At 38.9% G+C, this 17,901-nt stretch overlaps 1 protein-coding gene across 1 annotated transcript in view; it reads right to left on the reverse strand.

Moving 5' to 3' along the window:
• Positions 1 to 11,314: 11,314 nt before the first annotated feature.
• Positions 11,315 to 17,901, reverse strand: part of med13a (mediator complex subunit 13a) — a 71,358-nt gene continuing 64,771 nt past the window's right edge. The window contains exons 24-31 of the mRNA XM_069724106.1: positions 17,259 to 17,482; positions 16,558 to 16,700; positions 16,264 to 16,422; positions 15,280 to 15,468; positions 14,613 to 14,755; positions 14,279 to 14,443; positions 12,719 to 12,819; positions 11,315 to 12,455 (exon numbers count right to left, since the gene is read on the reverse strand). Of these exons, the coding sequence (XP_069580207.1) occupies positions 12,323 to 12,455; positions 12,719 to 12,819; positions 14,279 to 14,443; positions 14,613 to 14,755; positions 15,280 to 15,468; positions 16,264 to 16,422; positions 16,558 to 16,700; positions 17,259 to 17,482 (1,257 nt within the window). The 3' untranslated portion in view covers positions 11,315 to 12,322. The remainder of the gene's footprint in view (positions 12,456 to 12,718; positions 12,820 to 14,278; positions 14,444 to 14,612; positions 14,756 to 15,279; positions 15,469 to 16,263; positions 16,423 to 16,557; positions 16,701 to 17,258; positions 17,483 to 17,901) is intronic.

Consider the following 17,901-nt stretch of genomic DNA (forward strand, 5'->3'; position numbering starts at 1 on the left):
AAGCACACAACGTGGACATAAAGCACACAACGTGGACAGAAAGCACACAACGTGGACAGAAAGCACACAACGTGGACAGAAAGCACACAACGTGGACAGAAAGCACACAACGTGGACAGAAAGCACACAACGTGGACAGTCCGACAACCAGGACACAAACTGAACACAACAACCAGAGCCAGGCAACTTCTGAGCTGTCAGAAGGAGCTGGAGTTCACCGGTGTCATGATGTGGAAAGACTTCATTTATAGACGTATAAACATCAACATGAAACAGTCATATCACTTTATTGTTAACTGTATATAATACTATATATATATATATATATATATATATATTGTATATAACGGTACTTTGTGGCAATTGACTGAGTTACTGACAAGTCAGCCAAGAAGCACAGCACCATAAACACGATAGTATATATTTAATATATATCTAAATCTGTATATTAGATATATATAATCATGTTGCTAACATACTGCTAACGCTAGCTCCTACTGGGAAGATTAATTATTGTTGACTTGAACAGACGTGAAATCTTGACGTCAAAAACCCAAAACATGATCTTGTTCACAGGAAGAACTTTGGACTATTTTAATATCCGTCTTTTGAAGCACAACTAACACGTTCAACCTGGGTGTTTGATCACTTTCCCCTTTGCTTTCAGAGCGGCTCTTAGCATGCTAACGGCTACAGCTAGGCTAGCTAGCCAGGAGACAAAGCTGTCCTGCTGTCCCGGTCTGTCTCCGCCGTGTCAACAACTCTTTTGAACACAGCACTTCAAGAACAATCCACTTACCTCACTTCTTAAGATGACATCTAGTCTCTAAAAAGAAACGTGCCCATGGAGGCCCTCGGACCTCGGACTCTGTTGTGTACCGTGACCGGGAGTCCTGAGCCAGTAATGGCCGCGAGGGAAGCTTGTCGGAGCTGATGCCGGCTGGTTTATGGAAATATGTTTGGCGCTTTCTAGTTTTCACGCCCTGTCTGTTACAGATCCCGCTGGGATCTTTTACTTTGTCTGCAGGAGACACAGATGCATTGTGGAAGTGAGAGAACCGCGGAGCCGCGCTGCCTGAAGTCCTGCCTGAAGTCTGCCTGAAGTCCTGCCCTCTCTGCAGGCTGTCGGGAGGAAACAGCTGACATGTTGATATATGATATGATTGATATGTGACATGTTGATATATCATATGATTGATATGTGACATGTTGATATATGATATGATTGATATATGACATGTTGATATATGACATGATTGATATATGATATGATTGATATATGATATGATTGATATACGACATGTTGATATATGATATGATTGATATATGATATGATTGATATGTGACATGTTGATATATGATATGATTGATATATGATATGATTGATATGTGACATGTTGATATATGATATGATTGATATGTGACATGTTGATATATGATATGATTGATATACGACATGTTGATATATGATATGATTGATATATGATATGATTGATATGTGACATGTTGATATATGATATGATTGATATATGATATGATTGATATATGATATGATTGATATATGATATGATTGATATGTGACATGTTGATATATGATACGATTGATATGTGACATGTTGATATATGATATGATTGATATATGATATGATTGATATGTGACATGTTGATATATGATATGATTGATATATGATATGATTGATACATGATATGATTGATATGTGACATGTTGATATATGATATGATTGATATGTGATATGATTGATATATGATATGATTGATATGTGATATGATTGATATGTGACATGTTGATATATGATATGATTGATATATGATATGATTGATATACGTCATGTTGATATATGATAGATATATGATATGATTGATATATGATATGATTGATATGTGATATGATTGATATGTGACATGCTGATATATGATATGATTGATATATGATATGATTGATATACGTCATGTTGATATATAATAGATATATGATATGATTGATATACGACATGATATTGATATATGATATGATTGATATATGATATGATTGATATATGACATGTTGATATATGATATGATTGATATGTGATATGATTGATATATGATATGATTGATATGTGATATGATTGATATGTGACATGCTGATATATGATATGATTGATATATGATATGATTGATATACGTCATGTTGATATATAATAGATATATGATATGATTGATATACGACATGTTGATATATGATATGATTGATATATGATATGATTGATATATGACATGTTGATATATGATATGATTGATATATGATATGATTGATATATGATATGGTTGATACGACATGTTGATATATGATATGATTGATATATGATATGATTGATATGATTGATATGTGACATGTTGATATATGATATGATTGATATATGATATGATTAATATATGATATGATTGATATGGTTGATACGACATGTTGATATATGATATGATTGATATGTGACATGTTGATATATGATATGATTGATATGTGACATGTTGATATATGATATGTTGATACGACATGTTGATATGTGACATGTTGATATATGATATGATTGATATATGATATGATTGATATGTGACATGTTGATATATGATATGATTGATATATGATATGATTGATATATGATATGGTTGATATGTGACATGTTGATATATGATATGTTGATACGACATGTTGATATACGACATGTTGATATATGATATGATTGATATATGATATGATTGATATACGACATGTTGATATATGATATGATTGATATATGATATGATTGATATGATATGATTGATATGTGACATGTTGATATATGATATGTTGATACGACATGTTGATATATGATATGATTGATATATGATATGATTGATATGTGACATGTTGATATATGATATGATTGATATATGATATGATTGATATACGACATGTTGATATATGATATGATTGATATATAATATTATTGATATGTGACATGTTGATATATGATATGATTGATATATGATATGATTGATATGTGACATGTTGATATATGATATGATTGATATATGATATGATTGATATGTGATATGATTGATATACGACATGTTGATACGACATGTTGATATATGATATGATTGATATATGATATGATTGATATGTGACATGTTGATATATGATATGATTGATATATGATATGATTGATATATGATATGGTTGATACGACATGTTGATATATGATATGATTGATATATGATATGATTGATATACGACATGTTGATATATGATATGATTGATATACGACATGTTGATATATGATATGATTGATATATGATATGATTGATCTATGATATGATTGATATATGATATGTTGATACGACATGTTGATATATGATATGTTGATATATGACATGGTTGATATGTGACATGGTTGATATGTGACATGGTTGATATGTGACATGGTTGATATGTGACATGGTTTATATATGACATGTTGATATATGACATGGTTGATATGACATGGTTGATATGACATGGTTGATATGTGACATGGTTGATATGTGACATGGTTTATATATGACATGTTGATATGTGACATGGTTGATATGACATGGTTGATATGTGACATGGTTGATATACGACATGGTTGATACGACATGGTTGATATACGACATGGTTGATATACGACATGGTTGATATACGACATGGTTGATACGACATGGTTGATATGACATGGTTGATATGTGACATGGTTGATATGTGACATGGTTGATACGACATGGTTGATATGACATGGTTGATATGTGACATGGTTGATATGTGACATGGTTGATATGTGACATGGTTGATATGTGACATGGTTGATATGTGACATGGTTGATACGACATGGTTGATATGACATGGTTGATATGTGACATGGTTGATATGTGACATGGTTGATATGACATGGTTGATATGACATGGTTGATATATGACATGGTTGATATATGACATGGTTGATATATGACATGGTTGATATATGACATGGTTGATATGTGACATGGTTGATATGTGACATGGTTGATACGACATGGTTGATATGACATGGTTGATATGTGACATGGTTGATATGTGACATGGTTGATATGACATGGTTGATATGTGACATGGTTGATATGTGACATGGTTGATACGACATGGTTGATATGTGACATGGTTGATACGACATGGTTGATATGTGACATGGTTGATACGACATGGTTGATATGTGACATGGTTGATATGTGACATGGTTGATATGTGACATGGTTGATACGACATGGTTGATATGTGACATGGTTGATACGACATGGTTGATATGTGACATGGTTGATATGTGACATGGTTGATACGACATGGTTGATATGACACGGTTGATATGTGACATGGTTGATACGACATGGTTGATATGACATGATTGATATATGACATGTTGATATATGACATGGTTGATATGTGACATGGTTGATATGTGACATGGTTGATATGTGACATGGTTGATACGACATGGTTGATATGTGACATGGTTGATACGACATGGTTGATATGTGACATGGTTGATATGTGACATGGTTGATATGTGACATGGTTGATACGACAAGGTTGATATGTGACATGGTTGATACGACATGGTTGATATGTGACATGGTTGATATGTGACATGGTTGATACGACATGGTTGATATGACACGGTTGATATGTGACATGGTTGATACGACATGGTTGATATGACATGATTGATATATGACATGTTGATATATGACATGGTTGATATGTGACATGGTTGATATACGACATGGTTGATATGACATGGTTGATATGTGACATGGTTGATACGACATGGTTGATATATGACATGGTTGATATGACATGGTTGATATGTGACATGGTTGATACGACATGGTTGATATATGACATGGTTGATACGACATGGTTGATATGACATGGTTGATATGTGACATGGTTGATATGTGAAATGGTTGATATGTGACATGGTTGATACGACATGGTTGATATGTGACATGGTTGATATGTGACATGGTTGATACAACATGGTTGATATGACATGGTTGATATGTGACATGGTTGATATGTGACATGGTTTATATATGACATGTTGATATATGACATGGTTGATATGTGACATGGTTGATATATGACATGGTTGATATATGACATGGTTGATATATGACATGGTTGATATGTGACATGGTTAATATATGACATGGTTGATATGACACGGTTGATATGTGACATGGTTGATACGACATGGTTGATATGACATGGTTGATATGTGACATGGTTGATATGTGACATGGTTGATACGACATGGTTGATATGTGACATGGTTGATATGTGACATGGTTTATATATGACATGTTGATATATGACATGGTTGATATGTGACATGGTTGATATATGACATGGTTGATATGTGACATGGTTGATATATGACATGGTTGATATGTGACATGGTTGATATGTGACATGGTTGATATGTGACATGGTTGATATGTGACATGGTTGATACGACATGGTTGATATGACATGGTTGATATATGACATGGTTGATATGTGACATGGTTGATATGACACGGTTGATATGTGACATGGTTGATATGTGACATGGTTTATATATGACATGTTGATATATGACATGGTTGATATGTGACATGGTTGATATATGACATGGTTGATATATGACATGGTTGATATATGACATGGTTGATATGTGACATGGTTAATATATGACATGGTTGATATGACACGGTTGATATGTGACATGGTTGATACGACATGGTTGATATGACATGGTTGATATGTGACATGGTTGATACGACATGGTTGATATGTGACATGGTTGATATGTGACATGGTTTATATATGACATGTTGATATATGACATGGTTGATATGTGACATGGTTGATATATGACATGGTTGATATGTGACATGGTTGATATGTGACATGGTTGATATGTGACATGGTTGATATGTGACATGGTTGATACGACATGGTTGATATGACATGGTTGATATATGACATGGTTGATATGTGACATGGTTGATACGACATGGTTGATATGACATGGTTGATATGTGACATGGTTGATACGACATGGTTGATATGTGACATGGTTGATACGACATGGTTGATATGTGACATGGTTGATATATGACATGGTTAATATGTGACATGGTTGATATGTGACATGGTTGATATGTGACATGGTTGATATGTGACATGGTTGATACGACATGGTTGATATGACATGGTTGATATATGACATGGTTGATATGTGACATGGTTGATACGACATGGTTGATATGACATGGTTGATATGTGACATGGTTGATACGACATGGTTGATATGTGACATGGTTGATACGACATGGTTGATATGTGACATGGTTGATATGTGACATGGTTGATACGACATGGTTGATATGACACCGTTGATATGTGACATGGTTGATATGTGACATGGTTTATATATGACATGTTGATATATGACATGGTTGATATGTGACATGGTTGATATGTGACATGGTTGATACGACATGGTTGATATGTGACATGGTTGATACGACATGGTTGATATGACATGGTTGATATGTGACATGGTTGATATGTGACATGGTTGATATGTGACATGGTTGATATATGATATGGTTGATATACGACATGGTTGATATGTGACATGGTTGATACGACATGGTTGATATGACATGGTTGATATGTGACATGGTTGATATGTGACATGGTTGATACGACATGGTTGATATGACATGGTTGATATACGACATGGTTGATATGTGACATGGTTGATATGTGACATGGTTGATATGACATGGTTGATACGACATGGTTGATATATGACATGGTTGATACGACATGGTTGATATGTGACATGGTTGATATGTGACATGGTTTATATATGACATGTTGATATATGACATAGTTGATATGTGACATGGTTGATATGTGACATGGTTGATACGACATGGTTGATATGTGACATGGTTGATACGACATGGTTGATATGACATGGTTGATATGTGACATGGTTGATATGTGACATGGTTGATATATGATATGGTTGATATACGACATGGTTGATATGTGACATGGTTGATACGACATGGTTGATATGACATGGTTGATATGTGACATGGTTGATATGTGACATGGTTGATACGACATGGTTGATATGACATGGTTGATATACGACATGGTTGATATGTGACATGGTTGATATGTGACATGGTTGATATGACATGGTTGATACGACATGGTTGATATATGACATGGTTGATACGACATGGTTGATATGTGACATGGTTGATATGTGACATGGTTGATACGACATGGTTGATATGACATGGTTGATATGTGACATGGTTGATATGTGACATGGTTGATACGACATGGTTGATATGACATGGTTGATATGTGACATGGTTGATACGACATGGTTGATATGACATGGTTGATATACGACATGGTTGATATATGACATGGTTGATATGTGACATGGTTGATATATGACATGGTTGATACGACATGGTTGATATGTGACATGGTTGATATGACATGGTTGATATGACATGGTTGATATGTGACATGGTTGATATGTGACATGGTTGATACGACATGGTTGATATGACATGGTTGATATACGACATGGTTGATATACGACATGGTTGATATATGACATGGTTGATACGACATGGTTGATATGTGACATGGTTGATATGACATGGTTGATATGTGACATGGTTGATATGTGACATGGTTGATATATGACATGGTTGATATGTGACATGGTTGATACGACATGGTTGATATGACATGGTTGATATATGACATGGTTGATATGTGACATGGTTGATATGTGACATGGTTGATATATGACATGGTTGATATGTGACATGGTTGATACGACATGGTTGATACGACATGGTTGATATATGACATGGTTGATACGACATGGTTGATATGACATGGTTGATATATGACATGGTTGATATGTGACATGGTTGATATGTGACATGGTTGATACGACATGGTTGATATGACATGGTTGATATGTGACATGGTTGATATATGACATGGTTGATATATGACATGGTTAATATGTGACATGGTTGATATGTGACATGGTTGATACGACATGGTTGATATATGACATGGTTGATATGTGACATGGTTGATATGTGACATGGTTGATACGACATGGTTGATATATGACACGGTTGATATACGACATGTTTGATACTCAGATTGTGTCAGGATGATTGAAATCTTGTTTCACGCGCACAACAAAACGGTTTTTAAATAAAGCCTGCAGACCTTCCTAACGTTAACAATATGAATATACAGTGGGTACGGAAAGTATTCAGACCCCTTTAAATTTTTCACTCTTTGTTTCATTGCAGCCATTTGCTAAAATCAAAAAAGTTCATTTTATTTCTCATTAATGTACACTCAGCACCCCATCTTGACAGAAAAAAACAGAAATGTAGAAATTTGTGCAAATTTATTAAAAAAAACAAAACTGAAATATCACATGGTCATAAGTATTCAGACCCTTTGCTGTGACACTCATATTTAACTCACATGCTGTCCATTTCTTCTGATCCTCCGTGAGATGGTTCTACTCCTTCATTGGAGTCCAGCTGTGTTTAATTAAACTGATTGGACTTGATTAGGAAAGGCACACACCTGTCTATATAAGACCTTACAGCTCACAGTGCATGTCAGAGCAAATGAGAATCATGAGGTCGAAGGAACTGTCCAAGGAGCTCAGAGACAGAATTATGGCAAGGCACAGATCTGGCCAAGGTTACAAAATAATTTCTGCAGCACTCAAGGTTCCTAAGAGCACAGTGGCCTCCATAATCCTTAAATGGAAGAAGTTTGGGACGACCAGAACTCTTCCTAGACCTGGCCGTCCAGCGAAACTGAGCAATCGCGGGAGAAGAGCCTTGGTGAGAGAGGTAAAGAAGAACCCAAAGATCACTGTGGCTGAGCTCCAGCGATGCAGTAGGGAGATGGGAGAAAGTTCCACAAAGTCAACTATCACTGCAGCCCTCCACCAGTCGGGGCTTTATGGCAGAGTGGCCCGACGGAAGCCTCTCCTCAGTGCAAGACATATGAAAGCCCGCATAGAGTTTGCCAAAAAGCACATGAAGGACTCCCAGACTATGAGAAATAAGATTCTCTGGTCTGATGAGACCAAGATTGAACTTTTTGGCATTAATTCTAAGCGGTATGTGTGGAGAAAACCAGGCACTGCTCATCACCTGCCCAATACAATCCCAACAGTGAAACATGGTGGTGGCAGCATCATGCTATGGGGGTGTTTTTCAGCTGCAGGGACAGGACGACCGGTTGCAATTGAAGGAAAGATGAATGCGGCCAAGTACAGCGATATCCTGGAAGAAAACCTCTTCCAGAGTGCTCTGGACCTCAGACTGGGCCGAAGGTTCACCTTCCAACAAGACAATGACCCTAAGCACACAGCTAAAATAACAAAGGAGTGGCTTCGGAACAACTCTGTGACCATTCTTGACTGGCCCAGCCAGAGCCCTGACCTAAACCCAATTGAGCATCTCTGGAGAGACCTGAAAATGGCTGTCCACCAACGTTCACCATCCAACCTGACGGAACTGGAGAGGATCTGCAAGGAAGAATGGCAGAGGATCCCCAAATCCAGGTGTGAAAAGCTTGTTGCATCATTCCCAAGAAGACTCATGGCTGTACTCGCTCAAAAGGGTGCTTCTACTCAATACTGAGCAAAGGGTCTGAATACTTATGACCATGTGATATTTCAGTTTTTCTTTTTTAATAAATTTGCACAAATTTCTACATTTCAGTTTTTTTCTGTCAACATGGGGTGCTGAGTGTACATTAATGAGAAATAAAATGAACTTTTTTGATTTTAGCAAATGGCTGCAATGAAACAAAGAGTGAAAAATTTAAAGGGGTCTGAATACTTTCCGTACCCACTGTAAGTGGGGAAGTGCTTGAGAAAAGCAACTTTACCTTAAACAAATAAAAAACAATGCAGTGAAGTTATAATTACCTCGGAACTATTTCCGCACCAATTATAATTAATATAAAACTTTGTAGATGACAGAGATGATTGATTGAGCTGCTAAAACTAATACACCTATAATTTGTTTACATAATGGCCATTAATAACCGTGTTAATTGTCCAATATTAAGATTTAATTTGGCCCGGCATCCTTGGTTTCACGGTTATATGAGAGGACTTGGACATCCCAGACGTCTGTCAATTTCTTAGCATTTCCATCTCTCTCTCCAGTGTTACCTACCCTGTCACTGACATGATGTCAGTATACATTTCACTACATTTTCAAGGGCACACTGACAGCAGTTGCAGACGAATAAAGGAAAACAGAGCATGACCTCCGTTTATTCCAAGGCTGCTGACAGCAAGAGGAAAAATGCAGAAAACTCTCAAAAGAAACAAACTGCCAGCTGCTAACGACATCACCCTGGGGCAACTCAGCAATTTACAAGGAAGATATCCAAATCCAATTTTTTTTGCAGTTATTTCGATGGCTTTCCAACTTGTCAATATAAAGAATGGTAACAAGCCTGCAGACGTACTGTATAGTAGAAGCAAACTGCAAACAACCATGATTTTCCAAAAAGAAAAAAAAATGGAAAAATCAACTTTCAGAGGTTTATTAAATATTGAATGTATTTATCTACACTCCAAAGAAGACCAAATACAATTTTAATGGTCAAATTTTTCCAGCCAAAAAATGTTGGCAAATATGCAAGATAAAGAGCAATATCAATGGATTTTCATTAGTTAAAGTACAGTTTCCCTCCGAAGAGGAGAAATCCAGACAGTACATCTTCCTCTTTGCACAAACACTGCATTTCCAATGGGCAGCCATCCATGGCTGGTTAAAGTTCATTTACACCACACATTTACTTTCACACTGAAGTAAAATGGGATTGGTCTAAATGTGTCCGTAACCAATCAGAAGAGGTGCCAGATGAGCCAATCAGAGTAAGGAGAGGTACAGCGGACTAAATGGATGTGCTGCAAAGGACACTGCATGTCTGCCATTAAGACACCTCTTCTCCCATTGTAGCTTTCATTTTCTTTCTCCCCTTAAAAAAGAAAAAAGAAAAACTGAAATTCAAACCTGAGGTTGCCAATAGTTCTCCTTCCTTTCCACTTTTGGTGTCCTTGTCCAATTGCACATCACAGTTGCCCTCCCCGAAGCAATAAACACAAGCACAGGAAAATAAGTTGACGCACTTTATTCCTAAAACAGAAGCCACACCACCTGCTGCTGGCATGGCATTCATATATAATTATTTATATATATTGCCGTTTGGTTTTTGTGTCTAAATGTGTGGTATAAAATACTATATACAACAATGTACCTCTTTATTTGAACACAGTGAAGTTCATTGCTGTACAAGTCCTCTGTAGCTACAGCTTTGCTGTAAGTCCTTCATGCTCAAAGGCATGAAACATAATTCTCCACTCTAATTCTTCTGTACATTATGACAATACAAATATTCTGTCTCCATTACAAAAAATAATACTCTAAAAGCAACCTACTGGGACTTTATTTAATTTTTATAGGATTTTTCCTGGTTGTTTTATTAATTAAGACGATTACATATATCTTAGACCAATTGCTTTAAAGCAGGAAGGTAATATAAACCTTCTCCATTTTTTATATATAAAAGAGGTTAAGAAATAAGACAAATTATACATTTAAAAACTTACAATAAATAAGATAGATGCAGGCATTTCATTTGGATACTATTTCATCCAAAGCAATAAAAAGGAATTTTATGTCTTAAAACCAAAGATCCATTCTTGAGTTTTTTTTCTTGATCAAATATGTCCCTTTTCTTCCAATAACTTTACAGACAGACTCGTCTTTCTGATACAGACTGGCCAGTGACTGTGCTGCCATGCTACATACCATGACAACCAATCTGTCATTCTCTCACGATCATTAATTGCGACTCAACTTCAGGTTTCCCCCTCTTCTTTATTCCCTTGTGTCTATGTGCATGTCTTTAAATCACAGGGAGAGGACTGTCTCAACCAGTAACAGCCACGGGGGACCGGACCGGACCGGCCCGGCTTTGAACAGCCGTCTACTCCCGGTCTCGGTACTGGATCCAGCTCCGTACTCTGGTTTTCTTGGGTCATGAGGAACTCCTCTTCGGAGCCGTCGCTTTCCTCTTCTTTGAAATGATTTCCCGACTTGCCTCCTGTAACAGGCTGTTGGTTACAACATGTTCATGATGAAGTTGTACATCTGGTTGAGCACCACAAAGTGAATGGGTAGACACGATCGTCGGTCCTGCGTGGCCGGGTCACACGTCAGCCAGGAGAGGGCGTTGTACTGCTCCAGCACAAATCTGTCCACATATACAAAACACAGTTACTCTTTATATTTAGACTTGAGTTAAGGAGTCCTGCGCTATAATTAACCAATATACATAATAGCTGCGTGCTGCATATATGTTAAGATCTGTATGTTGTCAGCGCGTGCGCACAAACGCAACCTCAATCTGAAATAAAGTCCACAAACAGAAAACCCAGTCTGGAAGCACAGTCAGCAGGGTGGTAATAGTCATTTGTGCACTTGACTGGAGGCGGAGTGTGTTGTGGGGTTGTTTACCTGAGTACGTCTGAGGTCTGATTGGAGTCGAGGGGGTGGGAGTGTTTGCTGTGCAGTAGTTCATCTGATTGCACTGAAGACACATGGAGGTGCAAAGAGGCCTGAGAGAGGGAGTGCAGGGAAAGAGGCGGTGTCAAAGACATCAGAATAAACGTATCAATCCTTTATTACATCTCATCTCAATAAGTATAGCTCTTTACGCAGCAGAGACTCCAGAAACGAGGGACATCGCTGTCATTCATAACAGCAGTTTTGTGCAGTTGCAACTTTTTTTAATTTTATTTTTTTTCCAGGTTTGGTCACGTGATGCAACAAAATGCTACAGAAGCGATTTGCAGCTCATTGGCAGCTGACATCGTTGCTGCTTTTCAAAACACAGTTGTGGTTTTATGGGGTGCCCTCGGTGACGTCTTGGCTGGGGGCAGTGAGGTTTTCCAGGCAATCAGCAGAGACCCCTCATCCACCTCATTACCTTCCAGCATGTCCTTTTTATACAAGTTAAACAAACAACACTGAGGTTTTTACCTCTGGATACCTGCTTCCAGTCTTTATGTGACGCTACAGTAATCAGCTTTTGATTACAGTCCATCTTCAATGGTATCATATTCACAGTTTGGTATTGATCTTCTCATCTAGCTCTTGAAAAGTGTATAAATAAACATTCCTTTAACCCTTACAGTCCCAGGATAGATTTAGCATTTTTGTCCTACTTGCAGTTATATGACTCTGTGTCTCTTATTAGCTTTAAATATGGATGCATGGCATATTTTCTTTTTCAGAATAACCAGAACTCTTTATGGTGGACTACACAGTAAATATCGAATTTAGCCAAGTCTCAAGAAACTGTACATTTTATTATTAATAAATGTTTTAAACAAATAGCCTCAAGAATCGTTATATTCTGTACACCCTGTCTTTACACCAAGATACAAACAAAGATAAACTCCCCAAAAACCCTCTAAAGGAACAAAACAGAAGAAACTTGAGGAAGAATCCTTCTTCCTGAACACAGATGTGCAATCGATGCTGTGTGTAGATTCACCATATGAACAGTCAAGATGACAAAATTATAGACTGTAAACATGAAGAAATGTGACGTCGGAGGATGCCACCAAACAAACATGTGCACCTTAGGAACAGTAAATTAACAAATCAGTGTTGACAGGAACTAGGGGCTGACAACAGCCTCATTTCCATGTTAAGATAAACGGGACACAATCACACTCTGATGTACACATGTTGCTTCAATCACTATATCAGCATGCAACGAAGTCTGACGGTTTACTTTGCTCATAAGAAACAGGGCTGTTGATGGGTTGACTGCAAAATAAATCAGGTTGTGTGCAAGTGTCTCAAAGAGTGAGGGGGACGCTGGCGTCCTGCTTTGACAAGGTCACGAAAAACGAATAAACATCCCTTCAGCATTTGATGGAGAACAAAGAGTGTAACTGCTTTTACTGCTGTTGCCATGCAACCTATTGATAAATGACAGCCATGAAGTGCACGTGTTTAAAATGATAGCCTTAAAAAAAAATATGTGAGCGGGTCAGAGGGAGGTACCTTAAGGAAGAGTGGACACTGGTTCTGAGCCTGCGGACAGGCTGACCAGAACCAGTCGGGTAGTGGGCCGGCTTTGGCCGTGGACACAAAGTAGCCAAGTGCTAGAGGCTGCTGCAGGAGGTTGGGAACCTCTTCATGAGACTCCATCCGGTCTGTACTCTGGCCCTGCAACGAGGTGGAGACTCAACATTAGCTGCATTTCAATGTGTCATATCACATGTTGTACTAAAGGTCATTCCAACAACTGTGTGTGTGTGTGTGTGTGTGCGTGTGTGTGTGTGTGTGTGTGTGTGTGCGTGCGTGTGTGTGTGCGTGTGCGTGCGTGTTGTCTCACCTTACTGCCATCACCTCCGTGGTGGTAATGAGAGCCAGGGGAGTGTACGGGGGAAGTGTTGGGGGAGATGTTGATGATGTCAGGGTCCACGAACTCGTTCTCCTGGTCCAGCAGGTCAAAGATCCCGATACCATCAGACCCATCTGTGGAGAAAAGGAGAATAACTCAATAGAGCTAACAGGTCATTTTTAAAATGAATTAAGCTCCCTGAATCTGAAAAGCATCTAAAATGTATTCCCCCTCAAGTCTTTATGTGAAATATGATGTCAATTTTTTGTGGTAAAAACTTTCACTATGACTTTCAGAATGTTTTTCTTACAGTACCACTACGGGATCCGTTTGCTGTTCACTATATTACACAACGTGAGTAAACATGTTTTACATTTCTAGCAACAAATATATTTTTCCCACAGGAAATAATCTGAAAACCCTTCTGGGTGCTGTAGGTGCATTAAGTATGTAAACACACACTCCTTCAGTACAAACTCTTAGTGGACTAGAAACGCAAAGATTTGGAAACAGAGAACAGATAAAAAGGGAACTACTCAGTAATTTGATGCGAGTTTGTTTTGGGGGCCCAGTAAATAGGACGCGCTGCACTGAATTCAAAACACCAGAGAGAAATCCCAGGGAACGACTGCAAGACGGATGAAGGAGCGCTGCTGACCGGTGGTGGCGTTCAGAATGTCCATGTTGGGGTCGATGTTGGTGTAATTGGAGCTGGCGACTTGGACGGAGGCGGAGGTGGGGAAGACGAGGATGTGGGTGCAGGACGTGTCCTGCGGGGTGCTCAGCTGGGACGTCTGCATGTTCAAGGTGGTGCTGCGGCCAAACACTGAGCCCGTCGACACGGAGTCTGATGGGAGGCACAGAGGGAGGAGGCAGAGTCAATAAACAGCGCAACCGAGAGGAAGGAAACTAAAGAGGTGCGAACCCTTCTCACGATCCTTTTATCTAGTATCAATAAAATCATTTAACCGCTCAGCAAACTCTCCACATTTCACTGGTTTCAACTGATTCAATTTGATTGAATATATTAATAAAATACAAGTAACATCCTGTCCGAACACCAAGTTTTAATAAAACCTCTTTAACTACAGCATTCAAATTGAAGAAATGACTGCTTAAGTGCTAATATGTTTACATGTTTACAGTATTGCTTGAACTGATTGGATGCATTCACAGTGGCTGCTTTAAAAGTGTATTGTGCCAACCCCCTTAGTCATACTCATCTGACACTAACACAGGCTTGCTAATCCCTATCAGCTTGAAGAGTTTTTTTCAAAAGGAGATGTCCTCAGCCCGGCATAGCTTCACACAATCGTGGTATGATGCACTGACAATCCCCCACTCGTCTCCCAAAATAAACCCATTGATCTGCCTCTCCATCACACTGCATGGAGATCAATGGGCATCTGAGAGGTAGTGCTTTATGAGCGAAAGGTACATGATCTTCCCTGCCATCAATCTGCTGTGGACAAGCAGGGGACACGCATTGTGATATGCTGCTGCCATCCATCATGTCTCACGCGCGCAGGCACACACCAGTTGCCTTTCTGGGTTGAGTGATGTCACTGGAACAAGAACTGTATGTCGAAACAGAGAGTATGTGTGTATGTACAATCTTCTTCTTCACGGGCACACATTGTACCTGGCATGATGATAAAGGATCCCTGCGGCTCCATGGCAACCAAGCACACGCTGAGGATGCTGGGAGTGTCTGAGGCGGAGATGCCACACATTCGACACATTTCCTTCAGACGCCGGCTGAGTGACTGGAGGTTCCTCCTGCTCAACAGAATACTCCAGTCTGGGACATGAACAGAGATAAACAGAGGGATGACTGAACCAGTGACGCACTGACATGAAAACACTTGAATGTACTTTTTTTGGGTCTTTTTCTATTGGCTTTGTAAAGGCATTTCACTGTGACAGTCCTCCTCACCTTTCAACTCTCCGTGCCCTATCCTGCCCAGTCGACCAATCACCACCCTCCAGGGCACTGATGTCATCTGCACCAGCCCCAAGCACCAATCCAACAGCTTCTGCAGACCGAGCCGCCGAACCGAACCCTTTTTCCTCCGTGCCCTGTGGAACACACCCAGATATGTCAAAACCCCTTTTCAAAACGCAAAATGCACTCAGCTAGTAATCAGAGGTGCTTAGAAATTATGTTTCAGCACAAAGTCTCATTTGACAGCTAGCATGACACAATAGGTAGCAAACGCACTGTTTAGATATCAAGCAGGCACGTTGTGAGTGTCATCAATAGCGGATATGCTCCATTTGCAAGATCACAGGCATTTGCTGTGCTTGAAAAATTAACGAGTCGGGAGAATGGTGTCAAGTTGCTCTGAAACCTTGACTGTAAGACTGGTGCCAGATTGGATCAGCGGGAGAGATGCTCTGCCTGTGATTGGTTGTTACGTTGTGGGATGGTTAGGTTTATGATAAGGGTCCAGACAATATGTAAAAACTATGTGTAAGATGTCCTTTTTTCTGAGACGATACTTTGTCACACACTCCTCCATTGTTATTTAAGTTTAATGACATTCGTAAATTCCCAGAAAAATACCTCTGTGAGAAGTTTGATGGTAACAAAACCTCTGAAGATGGTTTAAACGTAGTGCCGACGGGGGGTCCTACCTGTTGGGCACGTCTATGTTGATGATGCAGGTCTCAAGGAGTTCCCCATACAGGTCAGTGCATGTAGCCAGAAGCCATCGTTGGTCGTGGGACAAACAGTAGCCAACAAACAGCACGTTGTATTTCTGCGACGCCTCACCGAATGTCTCCCCGAGCTCCGTCTGCTTGTCCTTCACCGGTGCCAGGATGAACGGCGGTGTATAAAGACGTAGACACTCGGGCCTCTGCAGATGGAGAGGATGAAGGATTTAGGACACGTGTTCAACTCTTCCACAGAAATGGATAAAAACTAGATTTGCTTCCAGGTGTAAAAATTCGGCTGCAGCTTGATTGGCTGTTAAACCTTTACATCCACAGAAAATTCATTCTTTATTGTCTGTTCAGTTCACATGTTAGATATCTTTACAACTAAAATATGCCACCGTCTCTCTCCATTGTCCCATCCATATCCCAGTTATCCATGCATGGCAGCTCCAGGTTTGCCAGTGTGTTGAAGGGAAAAGGTAGCATTTGGAGCGAAGAAGGAAGTCAACTGAATTAGGTCTTGATCTGAAGCACCCCTTTGTCTACACTAGGAGTCAAGATCCCATTATGAAGGTCTCAGGGAGCAAACCAAGCAGATAATGGAAAGAAAACTCTAGAG

This window comes from Brachyistius frenatus, unplaced genomic scaffold, assembly GCF_029030835.1.
Source record: "Brachyistius frenatus isolate BFR_SWC_R1_liver_20210118 unplaced genomic scaffold, ASM2903083v1 Contig_361, whole genome shotgun sequence".
NCBI lineage: Eukaryota > Metazoa > Chordata > Actinopteri > Embiotocidae > Brachyistius > Brachyistius frenatus.